This window comes from Theropithecus gelada, chromosome 3, assembly GCF_003255815.1.
Source record: "Theropithecus gelada isolate Dixy chromosome 3, Tgel_1.0, whole genome shotgun sequence".
NCBI classification, from domain to species: domain Eukaryota; kingdom Metazoa; phylum Chordata; class Mammalia; order Primates; family Cercopithecidae; genus Theropithecus; species Theropithecus gelada.
Window position 1 is genome coordinate 142072441 of NC_037670.1, and position 14712 is coordinate 142087152.

General features: G+C 37.6%; 1 protein-coding gene across 4 annotated transcripts in view; it reads right to left on the bottom strand.

Moving 5' to 3' along the window:
- The window catches only part of CTTNBP2 (cortactin binding protein 2), a 163769-nt gene that overhangs the window by 71190 nt on the left and 77867 nt on the right, over positions 1-14712 (bottom strand). For 2 of the 4 annotated variants that reach the window (XM_025379249.1, XM_025379250.1), the window contains exons 4-6: positions 9501-11154; positions 2282-2485; positions 873-972 (exon numbers count right to left, since the gene is read on the bottom strand). In XM_025379249.1, coding sequence (XP_025235034.1) covers positions 873-972; positions 2282-2485; positions 9501-11154 — 1958 coding nt within the window. The remainder of the gene's footprint in view (positions 1-872; positions 973-2281; positions 2486-9500; positions 11155-14712) is intronic. The other 2 variants (XM_025379251.1, XM_025379252.1) reach the window with 1 other exon arrangement.

A 14712-nucleotide genomic window follows, 5' to 3' on the forward strand; every position in this document is an offset into this window, starting at 1 on the left:
TGTTCGATATGCAGAAAAGTAAATCAGGCTATACATAAATAATTCATTTTGTATTTTAAAAATTTTATATTTATGATTAATAACATGGATTCAACCTTGAAAACCCCATTTCAATAATTCTGTAATTTGTTAAAGAACATTTCTATCGGGACAGTTAGATTAAAAAGTTAAAAGCAACTTGTGTTTCCCACAACCTGACATTTCAGCACAGGCAGAAAAAGCAACTTAGCTATTTTCTATTTTTTTAAAATTAAAATATGACTTTTAATGTTAAAAAGTCATGCCTATATCTGACTGACTTAGTAAGCTACTAAATAAACCATTGCTAAAGTTAGGTATATTTTAATTAATAGGTATCTTTGGCTTAATGCTTAAACTTCTTTCAGTATGTGAAATTCATGCTTCAATTTTGTTTTAAATGGTAAAACAAGATGAATAATTAGAATACATTACCACTAGGAAGTTCAGATTATTACAACCGATTTAATTCTATGTTCTACTTTTAGTGACATCATAAGTAAAAAATCTTTTGGGGGGTTGGAATGGTGTAAAATAGTGAACAATAAGCTTCTCAACAGTCTTTTATCTCATGACATATGTGTTGACATGCTATAGATTATCTTCTGAAGAAAGTTCATTTACGTTCAGTTGGGACACAGCACAGTTCTCTTCTTCACTTCCCTCAAATATTAACTATTATTAAGAGCAAATTTAGAATCCTAGTTTGCATTTAAATCCTCAAATATATTTAGTGAATTTATTTGCCAGTGATTTTAAGCACTAGTTTACACATCCAGCCGGAACTAAAATACGTGTGCAAATTATAAAAAGAGGCTTTCACAGTGGGAAAAAAGGAATTAAGAGCAACTTACTCGAAATGTCCCTGAGCAGCTGCAGCACACAAGGGTGTGAAGCCATTTTTATCAGCAGCATTGATTTGGGCTTCTGCACTCAGCAGCAATCTCACACAGTCTATGGATTTTAATAGAAAGCCATGTAAATTCCCCATTTGGAGTTAAGATGTGCCAAATTCTATGCAAGCTGTAGACAGATTCTAAACCCAAAGGGCCTCTCCCCTGCACAGTTCATCTCACAATTCCATCATGGCAGACCTGAGACTCTGCAGACTAATTTACAGGAAAAGCAGCCTCTTCTCCCAAAGATTATAATACCCCAGACTCACTGACTAAGATGGGTGTGTGTGTTTGTGTGTGTGTGTGTGTGCGCGTGTGCACGTGCATGTGCCCATGCGAGCGTGCATTTTGGGAAGAGTTGCTGCTGAGTAAAAAAAATGTCATGTGCCAGAAAATGCTTTACCAGATTTTTCTACCAGTCTATCCCAGAAAATAATGTTCCTGGATGGAGAACCAAATTCACTTACCAAACTGAAATACCATTCTTTGTATTTAAATAAATTATTACTTTATGATGTTTAATCTTTAAACTGCTTCTGGATGGTGGGCATACTACCCTTAACTCCATGAATGAGGCTAAAGGACAGCCCATTGGAAGTCACCTAACTCAGGAATAAATGCCACCTAGATGTCACATTCCTCATGTTACTTACTAGATTTACTTCTTCTATATTAATGAAAATCTCCATAGTGTTTATGAAGAATTCTAGAATACTTAAAAAATAATAGGCTCTCTGAGGTTGCTAGAATCCTCCATTTATCTGAATTAATCGACAGTCACATGGGCTCCCATATGCAATGCTATCTGACTTTGCATTTGCGGTCAAATCCTCTCTTTTTCTGCACTCCCATATGTTTTGGTATATTTGACTACAGGATTTGCATTTTAAAGAACAAGAATAATTCCCAGTCTTCATCGATATACCATTTATAGTTACACAACTTCTCGGTTCTTTTAAGACATTCAAATAACTATAAATTCTTCCAACTGTGGAACGATTTCAGGCCCATGTCCTTTCCTAACTACTAAAACTTTCCCTCACTGTAGCATGTAGCACTAAAGTTCTCATAATTAGACTTTCTCACATATCAGGTATTTCTAACGGACCATAAATGCAAAGTCATCTTTGCATAAAACAAAGATTATTTTTTACTAGCTGTGGTAAAACTTTATATTAAGGAACTGTACAATTTGGATTTTTTAAATGTTTATACAAACTTTAAATCTCATTTAATACTATCAATTACCACCTGTAAAAGAAAAATAAAACTAAATTGAGCCTTAGGCTCATAACAATGGATACATGGGCTTTTGACTTTCCCTCCTTTTGCAAGTGTGTGATATGATAAGATCTTGCCATATTTACCTGTATGTCCATTCTTAGCAGCAGAATACAAGGCAGAATGGCCATCTTCACAGGAGTAATTAATGTCCAGTCCTTCTTCATTAAGCAGCATTGATAATAAAGTGACATTTCCCTGGGCAGCAGCTTGCTGAAGAAGGGTGGGCCTGCCAGCCAGGGGGGCAGGACCACCACTCATTAGCAAAGGGGTTAGGGAGGGTGACCAGCCTGTAGGTTAAAGTGACCCTCGTTAGAGAGTAGGAGCAAGGACAAGAGACAGATATTACCCATTCCTTTCTGAATTACACACACACAAACATATGAACATGTGTCCCTAGAGGATTATGTGGTTTCTAACATTATCAATCTGTTAATATTTACTTAGCATGAATCTGAACTGTTATTTCAGATCTTATATCTGCTGCCAATTAAATCAACATACATACTGAAAAATTATTTTTAGTCATGAGTCTTGTACAGGTAAGTGTTAAAGTGGTGATTGGTTTTAGGAAAACTTAAGATGGCTGTCTTGTTTTAAAAGTTCAAATTCCTCCTCAGGATTTTAAAACAATTTGAATTTTAAAATGTAAAGGTTTTACAAGGTAAAGTTTTCCTCTAGTTCAATATTAATCTGGAAAAGTGAACTGATATTTTTAGGTATAAGATAAATAATTGTAAGAAACAGATTTTTCTTTTTCAACAATGTTTCTAAAATGTTTAATTACAAATTTTATGTAAACTGTTAAGATGGACCAAAGAGTCTATTTATATTCCTTGAATTCCCTTATTTGGGAATGGAAATAATGGAGGCCAACTGCTATTCAGTATTAAGAGATAATAAAATATAACATATATAACTGGATCTAGAGTTCACCAGCACAAATATTCTATATACAATTGTGAAGACGGTATCATCTGGCCACCTTGACAAAACGCCTAACAAACTTTTAATCAGCCAACAAAACAGGACACTCAATATGTAATTTTAACAAAAACAATGAGTTATCATAGTTAGATATTTCTCATCAGTATTTAGCAGCTTTAGAAGAGAATCTGTTAAGTGTGTGAATTCGGCTGCATATAGCATGAAAAACTTTCTGAATTCTTCCTTGATCAAAAGGCTGTAAAAACAGTAAAGTAAAAATGTTCATTCAATGTGATATATAGGTATTTGTGTATTTTAGACTTAAATACAGTGAATTTTCAAAATAAGACATTTTCCTCTTTTTCCTTATAGGGTTCTAATATGTGTAACAGCATTGTGCATATGTACATATATTTATCCCTAAGAGCACACTTTCACAGGCCAATTAGGTCTATTTTGTCCTGACCAAAGTGATCACAGATGGAGGGCTTTATTCTAAATAGTGCTTCACAATGGCTAGACCCTAAATTTTTATACGCACAATACATCTCATTGTACATAAAACAAAGATTACTTTTTACTAGCTGCAGTAAAATTTTACATTAAGGAACTATACCATTTGGATTTTTAAAATTTTTTTTTTTAATTTATTATTATTATACTTTAAGTTGTAGGGTACATGTGCATAACGTGCAGGTTTGTTACATATGTATACTTGTGCCATGTTGGTCTGCTGCACCCATCAACTCGTCATTTACATCATAAAAATCCTAGAGGAAAACCTAGGTAGTACCATTCAGGACATAGGCATGGGCAAAGACTTCATGTCTAAAACACCAAAAGCAACGGCAGCAAAAGCTAAAATTGACAAATGGGATCTAATTAAACTAAAGAGCTTCATTAAAATGTTTTATAACTATCCACTACCACCTGTAAAAGAAAATTAAAACCATATTGAACCTTCTGCTCATAACAATGGTCATATGGGCTTTTGACTTTACATCCTTTTGCAAGTGTGTGGCATGATGAGATAAGATCTTGCCATATTTACCTGTACATCCTTTCTTAGCAGTGGAATACAAGGCAGAATGGCCACCTGATTACGATACGTGGTAATATCCCTTTAGTAAGATACAACAGATGGATGTTTTATACCCTCTGTACATTGGTATCAGCATAATTATTCTAGGCATATAAGTGTCATATTAATACACATATGTAATACTCAATTCTTATGATTAAATCCTAAATTATTGGCCTTAAATTATCTTAATAAATATTTTCACAGTACATATCAAAGGAACTTCTCAGTATTTAAAAATTATTTATTAAAAAAGGCAAAACAAAGCCAATTATACAAATTAAACTACACTGCTTATAAAAAGCTGGATATTATATCTTTATAATCAATTATTTGGGTCTATGAATAATTTATTGTTTTTAATCCTATTAGGACTATATGTAGTGACATACAAAATCAAAATGCTCATAAAATTCAATATTTATATAAACTTTGTGATATTTTCCTACTGATACTCATTAGCTCTTCTTACAAAAGTAGTATTTTTACTTCATACTTACAAGAAGGCTCCTCTCTGGTACATTTTACCTTTTGTATTTTCTTAAAAACAAACAAACAAACAAAAAACAGGCCCACAAAAATTAAATCAGTACTTATTAGAAATGGATAAACAGAGAAATTATACACACGAAGGTATAAAACCTCGACTGCAAAGCAAACACAGGCAATATGAAGGCATCGCACTACAGTCCTCGGTGGAACAGGAGGGAATGGGGCTCATACTCAGCCTCTCTCTCTTTCATTCTCTCTTCAGATCTCATCCAAGGGGTCTTGGTTATTGATATTCTTTTATGAATACCAATGCATGTAAATGGCTTGCTATTCTTTTGGGTTTTGTTTACATTTTTCTTTTTTCACCATAAATCTAGGCTTTTGTGGGGAGAAGACAGTTTAAATATATTTTTCAACTGCTTTATACAGAAATACTCAATTGCAGCTGTAATTTCCTGGGAAACCCTATTTTTAATAAGTTATCTGAAAAACAAATTTTTTTCTTCAATTTGTTTTCCATCTTTAGACCACTGAAGGGCTGTCTTATACAGAACTACAGAAGATATATCAGTTGCCTTATTTTCTTAGAGGTCTGCAATATATTTTAAAAATCTTTACAGAAGAAAAATGCTTTATAAATACCAAGTATTTTAAAACTGTAAATACATTTCACATCTTCACTAACATTTCCAATGTTGTCTAACACACAGACAAGCTTATTTTAATAAATCCTGCCTAAATGTGGGAAAAATAAGACTTCACCATGAGACTACATTGTTCATCTGAAATTCCTGACAATGATAAAAATGGTAATGTTTAGTTAAGAGGTTAAATAATGGTTAAGACAGAACAGACCGGTATTCGTACAGCTACTCTACTGATGTTAGCAAAAAGTCAATCAGTTTCGCAGTGTCATATGCAAACATTAGTAAGGTGAGCATCCTGCACAACATGCCAGGAGGAAGGGAATGACTGGACATGCAATAGCAGAGGGAAGGAGTGAGAACAGCTTCCGGCATCAGCTTCAGAGGGTGGAGAAGGTTAATGTCATAGCCCAGATCATTCTTGTTTTCTGATTTAGCCTTTAAGCCAATCATACATGGAGGATAATTTTTAAAAGTCATGTTTCAATAGGGAAAAGGTGTAAACCAAATTAAATCAAATGTATCAAATGAAAAAAAAAAAAAAAACACAGAAAAAACAATTTCCAAGGGTATGGAAACTCAGTTGCCTGGAGTGATTTCTGGTTTAGGCTTCTGTTCATCTAACATTTGAAATGTGTTTATTTGGCAAGTTCAGGAGGAACAAGAAATTCTAGTTCATTTAGAATTAAGAATGTTATTTAAAAATTTAACATTTGGCTATAAAGGTTGCCAAATAGAGTTTGGGTAATTTATACTACAATTCATTGAAAGGGTAACTTCTGTCATTCCAATTTTCCTTGGGGCTCTAACTTAGTCATAATTGTTATAGATAGAAGCTGACATGGAACACAGGATTCTAGAGTTGGAAGTACTATGGGCCAGTAGTTCTCCAAGGAGGGAGAGGTAGTTTGAAAATTTATCAGGCAAGTTTAAATCTTTTATTGTTTGGGTATATTATTATAATTTTGGTTCAATGCTTTTTTTGAGACATAGTCTCACTGTGTCACCCAGGCTGTTGCACAGTGGCATGATTAAGGCTCACTGTAGCCTTGACTTCCTGAGTTCAAGTGATCCTCCCACTTCAGCCTCCTGAGTAGCTGGTGCTAAAGGCACACGCTACCATGCCCAGATAATTTTTATATTTTTTGTAAAGATGGGATTTTGCCATGTTAACCCAGCTGGTCTTGAACTCCTGTGCACAAGTGATCCTCCTGCCTCATCCTTCCAATGTGCTTGGATTACAGGTATGAGCACTGCAGCTCGCAATGCTTTTGCTTTTAAATGAAAAAGCTAATGGCTCAGAGGGAATTAGCTCTCTAGGGTGATACTTAGAAAGGGGCAGGAATGGACTAATCCTGCCTTACTATACTCAGTTCAGCGCTTGTTTGATCACCGAAATTGGAAGAGACATCTGTCAGGTATTTGACAGATGTGCATTGTCCCTGTGCCTTGCTTTTGGCAACCACAATGGAATCAGTGACTGTTTGGAAGGTTAATACCCTTCAAAGGGCTAATGACCTGGAGAGGCACAAGCTCACCCAGGGACACACAGGTTAGTAAGCAGGGTGGAGGCAGCTCTGGTGTTTCTTAGTTGCAACGGGCATAGTGGCGAAAATAGGGGTAATCTCAATGCAAAACAGAGTTTAAATCCTCTATCTTATTTGGAAAGTTCAACGCAACATTTATAGTTGAATTGTAGAGTTGTAGACCTCCATTGTGTAAGTGTAATCACACTTTCATTTCCCAGTCTAGGTGCTCAGTAAACACTTGCTGAATGACTCAAGGCTTCCAGTGCCTCCCCTCTCCCTTAATAAGTCACATCTTATAAGCAAATGACATAGAAACCTGTTATTCTACCAAAAGTAATTCTGCAGTTCTGAGAGGAATAAATAAACAAAATACTTTGGCAAAATTGCAGATGTCAGAGAGTAGAAAATAAGGAATCCGTTTTCTGTATCTTCAGGGGCTGGTATTTTTTTGGTCTCTGGTCTATAGTGTCTTTTGCTTTCCAGACATAAGTGAAGGGCATTTTTCAGAGGGGTTATAGCTCTTTTATCTAAAATTTTACTGTATCCTAGGGCAGGACATCCTGGTGAATAGATAACAGACTAGTAAATCTCTGTCTTTAGAAGTTAACACATTTTAATCCATTAACTTTTCAATCCTATTGAGAAAATGTTCCTCAGTCATAGATCCTGGTTTTAAGGCTTCTCTGCCGAAACCAAAGGGCATGTGCAGCTAAACCCTGGACCACAGTCATGACCAAGGCAACAAGTGGCAGACCCTCAAGGTCTCAGAGTAAAGATGGCTTTGTATTTTTTAAAGTGACAAAACTTCTATATCCTAGGAAGTGTTTTCTATTTTACAGTCTATGCATTTGTGGCAACAGCACTGCCACTGCTCCACACATTTCTGGAACTTGTGTTTTGTGACTGCCCAAAGATCTTATAGTACATTCTCTATTCTACTGAGTAGCAAAATTCCTCTTCTGAGGGTGGATTTAATTTGTAAGAAACAGCCAAAATTATTTTAGGCCACGAGAAGAGCTGTTCAGCTCAGTAATACCATTTTGGATCAAAAATATAGAACGCTGAATGCCTGTAAAGATATCTCAAAATAATACTAAAGTCAATTCCAAAGCAAATTCTCAAAAATACTGTAAACAACAATATCATTGAAGCAGTAATATCATCTCTACTTATTGATTACTCATGCTATTCTAAGCTCAATACTATGCTGACAGATTAGAGGATCTGCTCCTCCTAACAGCCACCCTCCCCCATATGAGTAGCATAATAAGTCACCAAAAATGCACAACTGTAAATGGCAGAGACTAGATTTCAACATAGATCTAACTTCAAAGTCCATGCTGCTTCCAATTCCCTATTTTGCCCCTCAAAATATGGATAAAGCCTCTCAAAGACCTTAATTTCAAGTTGATAGCTTATAGTTGGACAAATAAATCCTAGAGTACTGCTGCCATCACCTGATAATTAGCAAATATGATGCTATTTGTTTTTCTCTCTCTCCCTTCAAAGTACTCAATATAACAACTATTCAAACCTTCCTGTAATTATAAAAGTTTCCTCCCGTTAGAACCAACAATCTCCACCAACCACTGAGATCCCATGGTAGGAGAGACTTCTCCAAAGCTTCAACAGAACTTTGTCTTCCACATTTTGAGGGGTAAAATTGGGAACTGGAAACAGCATGGACTTTGCAGTTAGTCAGATGGGTGTTGGAATCTAGTCTCTTGTTATTTATAATTATGTGTTTTTGGTAACATTACTTTAGAGCCACATTTGCTTAGTAAAGAACTAATCCAGTCATGTCAATAAAAAGCAATGCTTTCTCTAGCACCGTATAACAAAAAGGAAAAATCCACCTTTTCTTTGTTCAAGAGTCCCAGATTCAGTGACTTCATAAGCCACACCTGCAATGGAAACCTTCTGTAACATAGCCCACATGCTATGTTAACCATCTGTGCCCAAGTGCTGGAAGACGGCAGCACTAAATAGGGTACATGGCTTTTAGAAATAAACTTAGAACAGATTTATAAATATTCACACTCCATTTCTGAGGGTAAAAAAAAAACCAAAAAACAAAAAACTCTAAACACCAAACTGATATTAGAACTTAAAATATACCAATTACAGAACAAATCTAGTCAATTTGGTAATCCAATATAGTGTTAATAATTACTTGAAAGGCCTTTAAAAATGTCATCTCAGAAGGAGCAGAATTAAACATGTACTGTCTGATGATGACCCACTGAGGTCTTGCGAGATAAATATTTAATAAGAAGGAATACTCTTTTCTCCCATGTAAATACTTTAGTCTCTCTAAATTAATGGTCTCCATGTGCTTTAAGCCACTACTTTCAGGTTATTTTAAAAGAAGAAAGCACTTAGCATAGTGAAACCGCAATTCATATAGCAAGATGAATCACCATACCCTGGAGCCTTTAAAAACAAACAAACAAAAATCAAAAAACAAAAAACAAAAAAAAAAAAAAAAAAGAGAGAGAGAGAAAAAAAATGGGGGGGGGGGGGGGAAGCATAAAATTAAAAAAAAAGTTTCAAGGCAATGTGAAGAAAATCAAGGCAAGTGAGAAGAGAGGCCATATTCTTTAAAAAGGGTATAACAGTTCGATCCCTTTACCTGATGCTGTTACCAGGAGGCTGTCTGAGGCACCTGGTCTACAGGATGAGGCACTAACGGGGTTTATGGAAGAACAAAAGGCAATGGTGGTAGGAATGACAAGGGAACTGTCTGAACATGCAGGTTGGTTCAGTCCGGGGGTTGCAGCAGGCCAGGCACCCACCTGAGATGTGGCCAGGGCTGAAACGGTACAGCCTGCAGGTGCCACAGTTAAATCTATGGATGGTTTTGGTGGCAGCTGAGGGGAGGATGACTTAGGAAGGTTGTCCTCATTGGTCACCCTGTTCCCTTGTGGCAAACTGGAAGGAGGCGAAGCCACAGTTTTGTTATCAACTTTGGCCCCTGTGTTCGAGGCCCTGCTGCTGTCTATAATAACCTTGAGTTGGGGGTGTGGTGGAGAAGGAGTTTGGGAGAGCCCTGGCTTTTTTGGAGGGATAGGAGGAGGATTTCCTCTGTCAACTCGTGCAACACTGTGAGTCTTTAAACTGGTCCGACCGACTGGAGGGTGAGTGCCAACATCCCCTGTTGGGGGCGCTCCAGGCCTTGAGGGAGCACCTGCTTGAGGGCTTGTAAATCTTGACAGGGCTTGGGTCACAGTATTCCGAGCTAGTTGTTTGGCCACTAGGTTGTCACGACTTGTAGGTGACATATCTCTTGATGGAGGACTTTGGGTAGTATTTCCATTTTGGTCTGGGTCGTTAGCATTGCCCTGAAATCTAAATCTAGCTGCTTGGATTCGTGGGTTTAGACCTGGATGCAAAGAGGCGTTGGCACATGGTGAATGTAAACTGTGCATAGGTGGAGCCTGGGAGTTCTGAGGAGCTATGCCTGGTGTCTGAGTGGTGGGAGGGGCAGCATTACTGGGAAGTGGGGGTGTGCTACTGGTTGGATCTGGTGTTGAGTCAGTGCTTGGTCCATTTTCCTCAATTCTGTTTGCACTTGGAGGTGGGAAAGCGGGTACAGAAGAGCCAATCAAGTCACCGTGGGAAGCCTGCCTATCAATACCTGGTCTGGCCATTGTGGCACTAGTGCACACGCTCCCTTTTGCATTTGCAGAAACTAGGGGGCTCCCTGTGGAAGGTTTTACAGGCATGGTTAAAGGCAACTTTTTCACATGGTCAGCACTTTCTGTCACTAGGTCTGTCTGGCATGCAACAGACCTTGTCACAGTTCCTTCTGTTCCCACAGATATGGAAACCAAACGCCTATCTTTTGTCTTCCGTGGAAGAGAGAGGCTTGGTTTACTGTCACTTCCCCTTTTTAGTTGCTCAATCATTTTCTTCATCTTGTCTATCTCCTCTTTGAGGTCAGTGGTGTGTGCTTCTTCCCGGTTCAGCTTGGCACGAAGCTGTTCCCGCTCGGTGTCAAACTCAGAGAGCTGTTTTTCCATCTGAGCTTCCATTTCTGTGCTTCTTCGTTTCTCAGCAGAGAGTTCTTCTTCTAATTCATTTGTCTTTTTCTTTTCCTCTTCCAGTTTGGCCATTATGTCTTCGAGCTTCTGGGCCTCCTCTATGACCTTGCCGGAGAGCTGCTTGCACTCTTTGACCAGCATCAAGACCACCTGCTTGTTCTTGCCGCGCTCTTCCTCGAGGCGGGCGGCCAGCTTCTTGTGCTCTTGCTCAAGGGCTTGTAGCTGAAGCTTCTCCATTTCCAGCTGAAAGAAATTCACAGGAAAATCCTGATTAATATACAGAATTTTCTTTTCACCAAGGAAATGCTTTTTGTGAGATTTTTATTAATTTTCTAACAATTACATATTCGGGTTAGCAAAAACACCACATTTTCAAAAAGTGTTGTGATAAGAAATATTTTAAAGGCCCATTAAAATGAGAAAATAGATGTAAATGGCTTTATAAAAACATCTAAATTACAACAACAGAGAATTTTTAAAGTCTATTGAAGTTAACTACAGAAAAACAGAACAATAACCAGATGCTTTAAATCACAGGGATCAGAAAGATCTATTTTTGTAAAAACACAGCTCTGTGATGGAACTGGTGATATTTTTAAAAAGGTTTAATGCTTTAAAATAATTAATCTCTGAGGTAAAGTATCATGAAAAGTACTGAAAACCGAGGACTTCAGTTAAATTCTAAGCCACTATGTTTGCTAATTGTATTATCTATCTCAGAAATGTACCTTCTTTGAGCTTCCTATGATGAGTTGTTGTGGAAATCATATAAAATTATATATGAAAGAAAGTTCTTTGAAAACTCTAAAGAGCTAAAAGAACGATCTTATTAGAACTATATTTGGTGTCAGTGAACCTGGAGCCTGACCTTGTCTCCTACTTTGATCCCACTTGCTCCCTCAGCTTCACTGGACGCCTGGAGTTTCCTAAACATGGTCCTGTCTTGGGGTCCTTGCCTTTACTGTTCTTTCTGCATGGGATTCCCACCACACACCTTCCCATAGCGCTCCCACAATAAGCCACTTGTGCACGGCACAAGAGTGACCCACGGAAAGGGTGAGTGGGAGCAAAACTCCAGAGCTCCCCCTCCCTTCCTTGAACTTCCCTACTCATCCAAGTCGCCTGCCCAGCCATAAAGACGGGGTGCCTTTTCCTTCACAGAAAAGCACTGTTTGTTCACCAAGCCATGGCCCTTAGGATTGGTGCTTTCCAGAGTAAAATCATTTTTCTAACTGATCAACCTAGACAGGGAGCTTTTGAAGCCTTTCTCTCTCCAGATGGGGCTTTCTAATATACACAAAAGCTCCCAATAGCACGGGGGTTGGCTCGTTCATTTCTTCCAGGCTTCTGCTTAGCTGTCACCTTTACAGTGAGGTCTTCCCTCACCACCCTATGGGAAATAACAGTCCCTCCCACCCCTGCGTTTATAAACCTTTGTTCACTACATGCCTGCACCCCCTACCCCGAATGTGACTTCACTGAGGGCAGGGACTGTGTCGTTAAGACCTAGAATAGTGGCTGGCACACAGTGGTGCTTCATAAATTGTAAATGGAAGGAATTAGCTAAAATTAACGTAGTTCCACTGATAACAATCAACTTCTGTTACTAATGGGCTTTCTGGCTACGTGGGCAGCCTCACAGCGGCACTGGTCTAACATGTTCCTGCAGATTTCTCACTTCTCTCCAGGGGAGCATCTGTCATGAGGGGCTCTTGAAGGACAAAGGTCACACCCCAAGCTGGGATACAGAAGCCAGGTTGGCCCACACGCCTCACTTCCCCAACTAGTGAAATGTTCCACTGGCAGTCCATAATGGGCCTTATGGTTCCTAAAGGTTAAAGTAGATCTACCTGATTATAAAGCTGTGAATAGGACTTGCTTTCTCATGTAGATGTTAAACACAAATATCCTCTCAAGAGAGTCACTACTTATTTGAGTCAAATTTTTGTCATCAGTAACAGAGGAAGAAGATACTCTCACGACCTGTAAGTCATGAAGATGTTCCTGTTTCTTGCCCTGTTACAAAAATCCATGACTCCATTCCCCTCACAGTCAGCCATGGGACCAAAAGGATGGTCAGAGATAGTGATTCTTTACTCTGGAATGCTTCCTGCTTTGACAACCAATTGCTAAACAGCATTGGGATGTGTCTCATAAATAGATGATCAGGAATAGAGATTATTCCTCAAGCATAATTACACATATACTTTATTCTACTGGATAAAATTTTGGGAGTAATTCATAAGTAGATTAGGTAAGATTGGGGAACAATAGTGTTGTCATATACTGTTTTTATATGTATATCTTATTCACGTGGGTGCCTTGCACAAATTTGACATATTATTAACTAAAACACATTGAACTCTTCTGAGATGCACCAAATAACACACTGGTATTAGAAGGCATACGCAAAGTTAGAACTGTTAAGAAAATTTAAATCTTATTTTATACTAACCCCAAGAAAAAACATTCTTACAGCAATGTAAGAAAAACATAAACTAGGCCAATTTTCTGCTTACTATTAAAATACAAATTTCACCATTTGCTTCTGAAGGTAGAGAATTTGAAGAGCTACCTTCATTTTACAAAACAATAACTAGAGGCCATATGAGTGTTTTTCCTAGTGTCATCCAGCTAATGAGTGTCAGTCATGGCAATCACTCAGGGTTCTACTTGTCTCAGATTTTTCTCGGCATATCTCACATCTTGTCCACAGTAATTCTGCACTATGGATCATCTTTCAGAATCAAATCGAAGAAGGAGTTCCAAGCGGAGAACAACTCAGCTAATCTCAAATATTTATACAGAAAACTATACTATTATAAGAGCATCTGTAATTCTTTTCTATCGTTGTCCTCCATCACTTGTGCTTTGTAAATCCTACCTCAAAGTAATACATGTCTTAAAAAAATTATACCACAAATAGCAGAGCACAGAGGAAACCTCACAGTTGATATACCTATAAACACATGGCTCCAAACTCAACCTCTGACTCCCAGCCATCAATCACTCTACCTAACTTCATTTAGCTTCCTCTGCCATTTACTACAGGGGATATTTCAAACCTCTGCCTTTCCCCAAATCTTCACCCAATGACCTCTTAACTCACTTAGTCTCTCTTTACAGACTCCTTTATCGAAAACATTCAAACTCACTCACTTCCCCTCTTCATCTTATCTCCTCCTTTAAGCTTTATCATAGCAACACCAATCCATATTTCCTTCCCTTCAATCGAAAGGGGAAAGGTTTCCATCTGCTCAGTGGTGGACTTTCCTTCAGCAATTAACTTCATTTTCTCCCGTCACCTCTGGGACTCATTCCATCAGTTATTATGTTGCTCTTTTTAAAATATTAAACACCCTTTTCTCTACAGGAGCCTTCCGATAACAGTATACAAACACAGTATATAAACATTTTTATATTAAAAAATTTTTGACCATTTCAGTCAAACGATGTGTACTTAAGAGAATGAGAGATGTAGTACTAAATAACATACTCCCGTACCTTAAAAATAATTTTTATATAGTACTAAATTCTGATCCCAAACTTACTGTGTGACCTTGGTAAGTTCTCTAAAAATTGGTTCTGTATGGTCCTAATAATTACATTATTTTATGGTTTTAAATAAGACAACACGTGTAAATCACATAGCATAGTGCCTGGCACTAAAAAATACTAAGTTTCAATTCATAATACAATAGCTACTTGTATTAATTTAAAATGTGTGTGACTTTGCACTATATTTCTTCCTCTGAAAACACACTAGAGGCATACAAAAATCTAGAGAATACACCATATTAA